Source organism: Pelophylax lessonae (genome assembly GCF_965119305.1).
Source record: "Pelophylax lessonae genome assembly, chromosome: 7".
In the NCBI taxonomy this organism is placed as follows: Eukaryota; Metazoa; Chordata; class Amphibia; order Anura; family Ranidae; genus Pelophylax; species Pelophylax lessonae.
In genome coordinates this window covers 271,765,493-271,777,763 of record NC_138774.1, presented here as the reverse complement: position 1 = coordinate 271,777,763, position 12,271 = coordinate 271,765,493, and the positions used below count along the sequence as shown (strand labels likewise).

Here is a 12,271-nt window from a genome sequence, read left to right as displayed (position 1 = left end):
TCCACTACTCTCAGTAAAGTAATACTTCCTCATATTACTTTTAAACCTTTGCCCCTCTAATTTAAAACGGTGTCCTCTTGTGGTAGTTTTTCTTCTTTTAAATATGCTCTCCTCCTTTACCGAGTTGATTCCCTTTATGTATTTAAAAGTTTCTATCATATCCCCTCTGTCTCTTCTTTCTTCCAAGCTATACATGTTAAGGTCCTTTAACCTTTCCTGGTAAGTTTTTTCCTGCAATCCATGTACTAGTTTAGTAGCTCTTCTCTGAACTCTCTCTAGAGTATCTATATCCTTCTGGAGATATGGCCTCCAGTACTGCGCACAATACTCCAAGTGAGGTCTCACCAGTGTTCTGTACAGCGGCATAAGCACTTCTCTCTTTCTACTGCTTATACCTCTCCCTATACATCCAAGCATTCTGCTGGCATTTCGTGCTGCTCTATTACATTGTCTTCCCACCTTTAAGTCTTCTGAAATAATTACTCCTAAATCCCTTTCCTCAGATACTGAGGTCAGGACTGTGTCAAATATTCTGTATTCTGCCCTTGGGTTTTTACGCCCCAGGTGCATTATCTTGCACTTATCCACATTAAATTTCAGTTGCCAGAGTTCTGACCATTCTTCTAGTTTTCCTAAATCCTTTTCCATTTGGCGTTTCCCTCCAGGAACATCAACCCTGTTACATATCTTTGTGTCATCAGCAAAAAGACAAACCTTACCATCGAGGCCTTTTGCAATATCACTTATGAAGATATTAAACAAAATTGGTCCCAGTACAGATCCCTGAGGTACCCCACTGGTAACATGACCTTGTTCTGAATGTTCTCCATTGACTACAACCCTCTGTTGTCTGTCACTCAGCCACTGCCTAATCCACTCAACAATATGGGAGTCCATGCTCAATGACTGCAGTTTATTGATAAGTCTTCTATGTGAGACAGTGTCAAAAGCCTTACTAAAATCTAGATATGCAATGTCTACTGCACCTTCACCGTCTATTATTTTAGTCACCCAACATTGGACTCAGCCCCTTCAAGTTGGTGCAGCTTTTATACTGGGCATTGTTTCACTGGGCACACAATCTGGCTGCACACATGTACAATAAACTAGTCCAAAAGGCAAAAATACTCACAGGATGATAACTTTTTAGGCATTTCAGCAAAAGTAAACTTTACCCTTGTTATGGTTTAGACCAGGCATGTCCAACCTGCGGCCCGGGGGCCGCATGTGGCCCAGAACCTCAGGCAATGCGGCCCACTGCCCCCTGACAATTTTTCTTTTTTTTTTTTTTTTTTTTTGCTGGGGAGGAAGGAAGTCGAGTCGGGGGCACGGCCACAGAGGCAGCCTTGGAGGGGATCATCCACTAGTTGTGTTAAATTAGTGCTGGGGGGGGGGGGGGGCATGGCGGCGTTTTATTACTTATATACCTTACTATAGTATATATTTTATATGGGGCCCGAGAAAATTTCTCTATACTCAATGTGGCCCAGAGAAGCCAAAAGGTTGGACACCCATGGTTTAGACATTTCAGTGTGAAAAGGCAGCTGTCATCGGCAGTAAATGTGAGTCTCCCAAATGGGGACACCGGCAGCAACGGAAAGTTTATAGCATTTCTAACCTTTTAAAAGTCTATCCAGAATTAAAATAAATAAATAAAAGTTGGGCTGTAATTAGGCTTATTATTTAATGAATCATTAATTAATAATGATAATTATTAATAATTTATATATTCATATTAATAAGTATTATTAATAAATTAGTCATTATTGTGAGGGTACAGGGCACAAAAATATGGCATCATCCGCCCTCCAATGAATCGCCCACTAGAATATATGAAGAATGCACTTTGGCCAGTGATCGGTGTTGAAAATAGAAGGAAATCTGCTTGTCAGGACTTCGAAGAGCAGTAAATAAAAAATCCTGCCACACTTCACCCACACAGAAAATATTCTCTCTTTTTAGTAGCGAATTCTGTGTATTTTTGATTGACAGGCTGACTTTGTCCACTTCTACCTGGCCTCTGACTTTTCCTTTTTCACAGATGAAAAAGACTCGACTGGAGGCTGATCAAATGAGCTTACAGCTGGAAAGATCGGACGTAGAGAATAAAAACCTAAAGGACGAGATGAACATTGAACTAGAACAGGTATGTATGACTTATCTGAAGATGAAATTGGTCATGTGACCGTGTCAGAATATGTCACTGATGACACAGTGTGCTGGCTGCTTCAACTTTTCTTCTTCATCCATTGAAGAGCCAAGGAAGTCCTAAAGTGGTTGTAAAGGTAGAAGTTTATTTTTTTTTTTTTTTTACCCCAATGCATTCAATGTATTAGGGTAAAAAAAAAAAAAATACTGTGTGTGCAGCTTCCCCCCATCCCCCTTATTCTTAACCGAGACCTCGATCCGGCGCTGTGCCCAGGAGCAGTGGCCCTCTCTGCTCTCTTTCCTCCTCGCAGGGCAGATTGATAGCAGCGGCTGTCAATCAAATCCTGATGAGGGGCAGGGCCAAGCTGCACTGTCTGTGCCAATAGACGCAGACCGTGCCCATAGGTGTGCCATAATAGGAGAAGTATTCCTATGGTGGGCACTCCAAGAAGAGAAGGAGCAAGGAGCGCCAGCAGGGGACCCGAGAAGAGGAGGAGTGGGCCTATCTGTGAAAACTATTGCACAGAGCCATGTTTGTTGTTTTTAAAAAGGAAAAAAAATAAGTTTACAATTTCCTTCAAATTATACTGCCACCTACAGGAGAATTGGTCAGTGGCAAGCATAAAAACTGTAGGCCAGCCCATGATAACTACTATTTTTATACTAGTGTCCTAGGAGAAGGAAGGTCTTTTCTTCAACTCTGCTGTGTTAAGAGGGACTATTATTTTTGCTTGTTGCTAATATTTTTGCTCGTACTTAGATTCTTTAATCAAGACGCTTCTCTACATCGCTAATGGAGTTTTGTCTCCGGGATTGCAGCTTTCCAATGTGGTTGTCCTCCGCCTGGCATTTAAAGTACCACGCCCAGACCCTGCTACATGTAAACAAAAAAAGTTCCAGAAAAAGCCTGGTCTTTGTGAATAATGGCTCTTGCTCTGGCGTGCATGGCAATGTGTAACATGTATAGCGCAATCAACACTTTCATACATAGGTGCCCCCAACCTGTGTGTTTATGTATATAGGTTTGTGCACATATGGGCTCAAAATATTTTTGGGGGGTTTTATGTGCTTGGGTGCACCTTTTAATTTTATTTATATTCTTTTCACTTCACTTTATTGCTATCATGTTAGGGACCAGTAGTCCTCAAGGTGACAGGATGTATACCGTTACAGGTTATTTTCTATTTGTTGGCCTACTTATACCTAGACTACCCCCCTTCATGAATGCTGCTGCCTGACTCATTCACCTATCCAAAAGCTCAGTGTCTGCAATACTCTATCAATCCCTTCCCTGGTTTCTGCTCACAAAGTATATTTTTCCCAAAACATTGCGTTTGAAAGACTGCTGCGCAAATACAGTGTGACTTAAAATAGGGCAACGATCGCCATTATATTCTCTAGGGTCTCTGCTGAAAAAAAACACATAATGATTGGGGGTTCCAAGTAATTTTCTAGCAAAAAAATACTTTTTTCGAATAAAGTTAGCCCAGTTACCCCGCACAAATACCTAACATTTCATACTTTAAAATTGCGCACGCTCGTGGAATGGGGACAAACTATGGTACTTAAAAATCTCCATAACCGACACTTTAGAGTTACATACAGAGGGAGTATAGTGCTATAATGATTGTCCTCACTCTAACCTTCCTGGCGATACCTCACATGTGTGGTTTGAACACCGTTTACATATGTGGACACGACTTACATATGCATTGGCTTCTGCGCACCAGCACAAAGGGACTGAGTGCTTTCATTTTTTTTATTTTTCTTATTTATTTAACTTTTCATTTTTACACTCTATCTTTAATTTAGTTTTTTTTTAATCACTTTTATCCCTTTGTAAACATCCCCTGTAATAAAAAGTCCTATTTTTTGAGAGATTTGGGGTCAAAAAGACCTCAGATCTCTCATTTACCTTTAAAAGCCCAAAAAAAAAAAGTAATTTTGCCTGTAAAGCAGTAGTCTCCCCTGTGTAAAAAAAAAACAAACAAACCCTGCAGGACAATAGCATAATGTGCTCGTATGCATCGCATACGAAGCCCCCACACGGTCTCCCGGACACCGTTGAGGGAGCTGACATGTTCCCTTGGCGTCTCCTCCGGGTTCGGCGGCTCTGGCGCTGTGAGTGGCCAGAGCCGCGATGACGTCACACCTGAGTATGCGCGCAGGAGTTCACTTTCAGGCAAGGAGCTCTGAAGGTCCGGCAAGATACTCCGGAGCTTCAGAGTGCATGCGCCGCTGGTGTCAGCGGCTGCATGCAGGGTGAACATCTCCTAAACCGTGCAGGTTTAGGAGATATTAATTTTATCTACAGGTAGGCCTTATTATAGGCTTACCTGTGGGTAAAAATAAAAAGCGGAGTATACTACCGCTTTAAGAGAAGAAAAAATAATCATCCTTTTTAGGCCAAAAGGCGGAAATAACGTCGGTAAGCCCTGAGACTACCAGGCAGTAGCGGGGTCACCTCTCCCGCCGCCTCTAAAAGTGATCCAGTGGCGATTCTGCTGCCGGGACCACTTTTAGCAGACACAGAATCGCCCACAGTAGAACAAAAAAAAAATACCAGGGTTATGGTAGCTAGCTGCTGCCATAACAACGGTATTTAATGTCAAAGTAATGAGATATATATATACCGTGGGCAGTCGAAGTGGTTAGCTGATGGCCTGTAAAGGTTTAAGTGTGGCCTATGGAAAATTTTAGGTACCAAAATTTGACGCTGGTTCACAGGCGCACACAATTTTAAGGGTCAACATTTAACTACTATTATTCTCCAGGGTCTCTGCTTTCAGAAAATATGTAATCTTCCTGGTTTTAACCATTCTTCAGGCCTAAAATTATTATTTTAACAATTATTTTATTTTAACAAAAAAAAAAATTGTCGGCAAAATTATTAAAACTATTGGCTGGGGTTGAAAAAAATGAGAATGAATATCTAGTAACATCTAAGTACAAATATTCTGCATCTTGGCATATTTAAACTTCAGCCTGGCAATTTTTGTGCCTTCAGATTCATAGGAAATTTCAGAGTCGTTTAGAAGAACTGGAGAAGCTCCCAGAGATGCTGAAGATGACAGAAATAAAACTGCAGGAATGTCAGGAGCAGCTGCAGGGCTATGAGCAGAAGAATGCAGAGCTTTCTTCCATCATCTCCGATTTACGTGTTAGGGTAAGAAACATGTGCCAAAAAAGATGCTGAAAAGCCGAGTAAAGTACATTGTGCAATGTCCACTCCACATGGCCTTAACCCAACCCATCGCTTCCTCCTTTTTCACCCACACTATGCACATTAAAGTGTTCACATATTCTGAACAACTAGTAAAAACATTTTAATGCTAAACTCCGGAGAAGAAAAAAAAAAAACCTTAACCCTTGCAGTCAGTCTCCCTCTGCACTGCAAGAGATAATGGCTACAGGAGGCAAACTCTAGCAAGAGTTTGCAAAGACGTGGGCTGCCTTCTCTGTCCTATTCAAACATCTCACTATACCTATTAAAGATGTTTCTCCCTTGAAAGATTCAGATAGGAAATTCAAAACACTCCTAAAAGCTCTCTTCACTCTTAGAGCAGGCCCAGCCCTGCAACCAGCTCTTGCTGCAATTTCAGTATAAAAAAATAAATACTTTAATGGCATCCCAGTCTTAGTCCATAGGATTCAATATTGAGTTGGCCCACCCTTTGCAGCTATAACAGCTTAAACTCTTCTGGGAAGGCTGTCCACAGCCTGGTTCGCAGTCTCCACTTAATTCATCCCAAAGATGTTCTATCGGGTTGAGGTCTGGACTCTGTGCAGGCCAGTCAAATTGCTCCCCCCCAAACTCGCTCATCCATGTCTTTATGGACCTTGCTTTGTGCACTGGTGTGCAGTTATGTTGGAACAGGAAGGGGCCATCCCCAAACTGCTCCCACAAAGTTGGGAGCATGAAATTGTCCAAAATGTTCTTGGTATGCTGACGCCTTAAGAGTTCCCTTCCTTGGAACTAAGGGGCCAAGCCCAACCCCTGAAAAACAACCCCACACCATAATCCCCTCTCCACCAAATGATTTGGACCAGTGCACAAAGCAAGGTCCATAAAGACATGGATGAGCGAGTTGGAGGAACTTGACTGGCCTGCACAGAGTCCTGACCTCAACCAGATAGAACACCTTTGAGATGAATTAGAGCGGAGACTGCGAGCCAGGCCTTCGCGTCCAACAGCAGTGCCCGACCTCACAAATACGCTTATGGTCAAACTATGGTCAATGATTATGGTCAATTTGGGCCAGTGCACAAACAAGGTCCAAAAAGACATGAATGAGTGAATTTGGGGTGGAGGAACTTGACTGGTCTGCACCTCAAAATGATTGAACACCTTTGGGATGAATTAGAGTGGAAAATTTGAGCCAGGCCTTCTCGGCCAACAGCGCTTCTCGTCCTCACAAATGCGGTTCTGGAAAAATGGTCAAACATTCCCATAGACACACTCCTAAACCTTGTAGACAGCCTTACCAGAAGAGTTGAAGCGGTTATAGCTGCAAAGGGAGGGCCAACTCAATATTGAATCCTACAGACTAAGACTGGGATGCCATTAAAGTTCATGTGCCTGTAAAGGCAGGCGTCCCAATACTTTTGGCAATATAGTATATATTATCCCAAGCTACCTAAAAATATCCTACAACTGGGCTATTAATGGGTGACAGCATCCAACCCAATTGTGGAATAGGCAAAAAATTTCACTATGTAGATGTGCAAAGCTGGTAGAGACATCCCCAAAAAGACTTGCAGCTGTAATTGCAGGGAAAGGCGGTTCTACAAAGTATTGACTCGGGGGCTGAATACAAATGCACACCACACTTTACAGATATTTGTAAAACATTTTGAAAACCATTTATCATTTCCCTTCCACTTCACTATTATTGCCACTTTGTGTTGGTCTATCACATAAAATTCCAATAAAATATATTTCTCTGTCGCTCATTGACAGACGTAGTCCTCCTTGATTAATATCAACTTGGGTTATACTGCCCTCTACAGGAGTAGGACTAGACAGGAAAGAAAACGTTCTGGCCACACCTTAGGGGCAGTCCCAGAGGGTATATACTCTCTCTCTCTGCTACAGCAAATCAGTTTTTTTCTGTCTAGTTAGGAGTAAGGACCTAGATACCTTGCTAGGATCTTCGGTCCTGGCAGGATTTTTTTCTTAGAAAGATTTTTTTTTAGACAGCTTTTTTTCTCCAGTGTTCCTGTGAGATCTTCAAGCAAGCACGCTGGAACTGGGCGACGGGCTGGATGTTGAGATCCAGTGGTCACCCCAGTTCAGCCTACGAGCGCGTGCAGGCCATAGCTCCGCGCTGGGTCGGCCGCAACATAGTCCCACTGGACGGGGACTGACCCTGCGAGTTAAACGTCTCGCCTGGACGCCAATGACCAACAGAGTCACGGCGTCCGTATTGGTCGACAGCCCCCCCCCACCCCGGTGGAGAGGGGTTCTGTCAGGAGTTGGCGCCCGCCTGGTTCCGGTATGGTGAGTAGAATGTTCTCCCTCTCCTCCTGTCGGGTTTGTTGGTGGACGCGGGCCCCTCTCTGGGATGGTCGGACACTCAGTTTCTGGGTCTCCCCTCTATCCTATAACAGGTCACAGATCCCCCAATTTGAGTGTGATTTTTTGTGAATAGAAACCAGGAGGCTTGGTTTGGGAGCTGACTATCTAAAGTCATTGTAAGACTGTAAGGGTGACTGAAGTCAGTGGCAGTACTAAAAGGGCATTACTATTGAAGTAAAAGGTATCCTACCTGTCAGAGTGTGTACACAGGCTGATGCCTATGCCTGAGTTACTGCAGTCCAGATCGCCTTTCCTCCAGCAACCGGTCACTTCCACGGGCTGCACAGCCTCCCGACGGCCCACGGACCGCATGCGGCCCGCCAGGGTCCTGTACCGCCGGCCAGGCTTATCACCATTCATGGTGAAGTTTGTGGGGCCGAGGCACTCCCGCAGGCCGAATACATACATCCCGCAGGCCGCTGCTAGCCGCCGCTATCCTACACAGGCCGCCGCCATTGTCTTGCAGATCGCACGAGGCCGCCATATTGGCGTAGCCTCGTGTCTCCAGCATGGGGGCGGCCATGTTTGAGGTGACCAAACACCTCGAGGAGCTATGGGGAGGCGCCGGAAGGCGTGTAAAGGGGCGGAGCCGCCTCCTTTTACCCGGGAAAGCAAGCCAAAGACTTCCTGTCTGTAATAGACAGTGCTGGAACAGGTTGTATTGAAACTTCTGAGCATCAAGTGGTGAGCCTTGGGGTCTCTCTCTCTCTCTCTCTCTGTAGGGGTCCTAAAGCAGGTAACACTGAGGGGCGCTGTGGCGCTGGGGGTCTAAAGAAAAAAAAAAATGTTTTTATTTTTTTTTGCAAATTATTTTTTTCCGGCAAGTGTCTGGAATAATCATGGACCCTGCCACACAGGTACCCCCACCTGATCCCTCGAGGTGGCCGCAGGACCCTCCAGTTCACAGAATATTGATGCATTTACAGCAGTTTTGGAGTTTTTGGTATCCCGGGTGGAGATGGCCTGTCAGGGACGGGGGTCAAGAAAGCGACCCCCGCCTACCCCTATGTCATCTGATACTTCAGATTCTGAGATGGTCATTGCAGCTGCAGGTCCCTCTGCAGGGGCTGTTGTCTCAGGTAAAGTTCCCTCAGACAGTGAGGAGGACGTTCCTGCCTCCGCCATAGCACAAGAAGAAGCATTGGTGGACGCACTAGTTGTGTCGGTCCGGGAAACCTTAAGACTTGAGGTTTTACCGGCAGAGGTAACCGAGATGGAAATTCCCTTTGGTACTATTAAACCTACCAAGACGGCGAAGGTTTTTCCCTTACCCAAATGTTTTGGTAATAAAATTAAAGAGGAATGGGATCATCCAAAACGTACCCTTACTGGTTCCAAGCGCATTGCTAGACGCTATCCGTTTGAGGAATCCCTCATTAAGAAATGGACGGTACCACCAGTGGTGGATCCACCGATTTCCAGACTGAATAAAGCCACTGTTATCCCGTTGGAGGACGCTCCGTCCTTTAAGGATCCGGTGGATCGGAAAATGGAAGCGGAGTCCCGCACTATTTTTTCCCTGATAGGGTCAGCCTTTAGACCAGTGATTGTCATTGGTTTAGTTTCACAAACATTAACGGAATGGGCAAAATTGTTACTCCATGACCTAAAGGGGAAAGGTATCCCCCAGGCAGCATCTGATTTGATGGAACAAATTATACAAGGACTGCAGTTCGTCTGTGACGCAGCCCTGGATGCCACCCCCTTGTTAGGGCATGCTTTGATGTCAGCGGTAGTCCTCAGAGGTGTGCTGTGGTTAAAATGCTGGTCGGCGGATCTAGGTTCCAAAAAAGCCTTGGCGAATCTCCCCTTTCAGGGGAATCGCCTATTTGGGGCCACCCTAGATCAGATCATTAAGGATGTCACTGGGGGCAAGAGCACTTTTTTGCCGCAGGCCACTAAAGGACCTCGCAACAAGCGTGGACCTTTCTTTGCCGCTCATAAAGGGTTCGTTCGCTCCGCTGGGGCGAGCGGGAAAGGCAAAGCCCCTCTAGGAGGGTTCAAGTGGCGCTGGTCGGGCAAACAAAAGGTCGACTCAGCCAAACCTGAAGTTAAGGCTAATACAGCCTGAAGGTGCGCCCCCACCTGGATTAGGGGTGGGGGGACGTCTTCACCGGTGTTCAGATCTAGGGCTTTCCTGAATCCCGGACTAAAGGGTTCAGGAGATCATACGATCAGGATACAAGATCGAGTGTCGATCACTGCTACCGGTGCGATTCTTCCCTTCCAACATTTAGGTGCTACAGGGAGCGGTAGTTCCCGTTCCCTGAACAGATCATTTTCTTTACCTTTTTCAAAGATCATTCTCAGTTCCCTCCAGGAATCGGATCCGGTTGAGCAAGCGGACCAAGGAGCCTCTAGTCTGGTGACTTCGGTCTCTAATGCTCAACCAGGAGAAATCATCACTCCTGATAGGAATCAAGTTTCTGATAAAGGTGTGGGAACAGAGAGCGATCAGACTTTGTCGGATTGCCTGGACCAAGCAGCTCTAGGGCAGCCTGGTTCGGATCCAGTCAGACAATATCAGGGTGATGACTTAGGTCGATCACCAAGGATTTCACCATCTGTGTCTTCATCAGAGCATCCCAAAGGTGGATCTGTTGGCATATCGGCTCAACAGGAAGGCGCGGAGGTTGGTAACGCGCGCCCGCGATCCTCTAGCGGACGCAGCAGATGCGCTGAACGGCCTGTAAAGGCAGTGTCAGCTACTATATGTCTTCTCTCCTCTCAGATTGCTGCTGAGATTTCTCCGCAGGATAGAGATGGAGGGAACTCCAGTTATCCTGGAAATTCTAGGCTAGCCTCGTCAAGCCGGTCAGGCCGACTTGGACATGCTAGTCGCGAACGCTCCTTGGAGACTTCCTCTCAGGGAGGATCTGCGGTCTCAAGGACCGATCTTCCATCGTGCTTTACAGTCGCTGGTTTTAATGGCCTGGCCATTGAGACCCAGGTACTGAAGGACAGAGGATTGTCAGCTTCAGTTATTCCTACTCTAATTAAAGCAAGGAAAGCGACTTCCAGCAAAGTCTATTATCGCACATGGAAGACTTATATCGCGTGGTGTGAATCTTTGGGATTTCCCCCACGTACCTATTCGGTGACCCGAATCTTGGCTTTTCTGCAAAAGGGGGTTGAGCAGAAACTATCCTTGAGCACTATCAAGGGTCAGGTTTCAGCATTAGCAATCTTCTTTCAGAAGCCTTTGGCTACTCATTCCTTGGTGCGGAATTTCATCCAGGGGGTGCGGCACTTGGCTCCGCCAGTCCGCGCGCCCTTACCGCCCTGGGATCTTAATTTGGTTTTGTCGGTTCTGCAGAAACCTCCCTTTGAAAACATCAGGGAGATTCCCTTGCTTACATTATCCCAGAAGGTGGCCTTCTTGGTGGCTATCACTTCTGCACGCAGGGTGTCAGAACTGGCTGCATTATCATGCCATTCCCCATATCTGGGGATTCATAGGGATAAGGTAGTTCTTCATCCGAAGCCATCCTTTCTTCCTAAGGTGGTTTCAGACTTTCATCTGAACGAAGATATTGTGCTACCTTCCTTGTGTCCTCAGCCCAATCATCATCGGGAACATGCGTTGCATTCCTTGGATGTGGTTCGGGCAATCAGGGTATACCTGAAGGCTACGGAATCGTTCCGTAAGACGGATTCACTTTTTGTGATCACGGATGGCCCCAGAAAGGGGTTGCCTGCATCTGCCGTGACTATCTCCAAATGGATTAGACAGACGGTGGTACAGGCTTATTCGATTAGGGGTCGGAATCCTCCGTTCCCTGTTAAGGCGCACTCCACTCGAGCGCTCAGTACTTCCTGGGCCTACTGCTATTCAGGCGTCAGTGGTCCAGGTGTGTAAGGCGGCCACCTGGTCGTCGGTGCATACCTTTACAAAATTTTATAAAGTTGATGTGATGGCATCGGCGGATGCCTCATTTGGCCACAAGATTTTGCAGGCCGCAATTTGAGGAGACCGGTGGTCTACCTCGAGGGTTTTTTTCCGTTGGAATTTCTGTTGAGTCTCATCGTGTGATTGAGGAGCCTTTAAAACTTCTAGTTGGCACCGGTTGGGCCTTCTAGATTGGATTTTGATTTCCATTTTCCCACCCCTCATTTGTGGTACTGCTTTGGGACGTCCCGAGTTGATATTAATCAACGAGGACTACGTCTGTCAATGAGCGACAGAGAAAAATTGATTTTTGTAAAATCTTACCGTAAAATCATTTTCTCTTAAGCTCATTGACAGACGTAGTACCCGCCCCTCTGTTTTTGAGTTGGGTTGGGTTAAATTCTCTAAACACTGCTTTGTGACATAACTGATTTGCTGTAGCAGAGAGAGAGAGGATATACCCTCTGGGACTGCCCCTAAGGTGTGGCCAGAACGTTTTCTTTCCTGTCTAGTCCTACTCCTGTAGAGGGCAGTATAACCCGAGTTGATATTAATCAAGGAGGACTACGTCTGTCAATGAGCTTAAGAGAAAAGGATTTTACGGTAAGATTTTACAAAAATCTATTTTTACGTTTTTGGTTGTAACATGACAAAAT

The 12,271-nt window shown here is 45.6% G+C and overlaps 1 protein-coding gene across 1 annotated transcript in view; it reads left to right on the top strand.

The window, feature by feature from the left end:
* Positions 1-12,271, top strand: part of ODF2 (outer dense fiber of sperm tails 2) — a 99,600-nt gene that overhangs the window by 63,101 nt on the left and 24,228 nt on the right. Inside the window, exons 15-16 of the mRNA XM_082263945.1 lie at positions 2,042-2,146; positions 5,156-5,314. Coding sequence (XP_082120071.1) covers positions 2,042-2,146; positions 5,156-5,314 — 264 coding nt within the window. The remainder of the gene's footprint in view (positions 1-2,041; positions 2,147-5,155; positions 5,315-12,271) is intronic.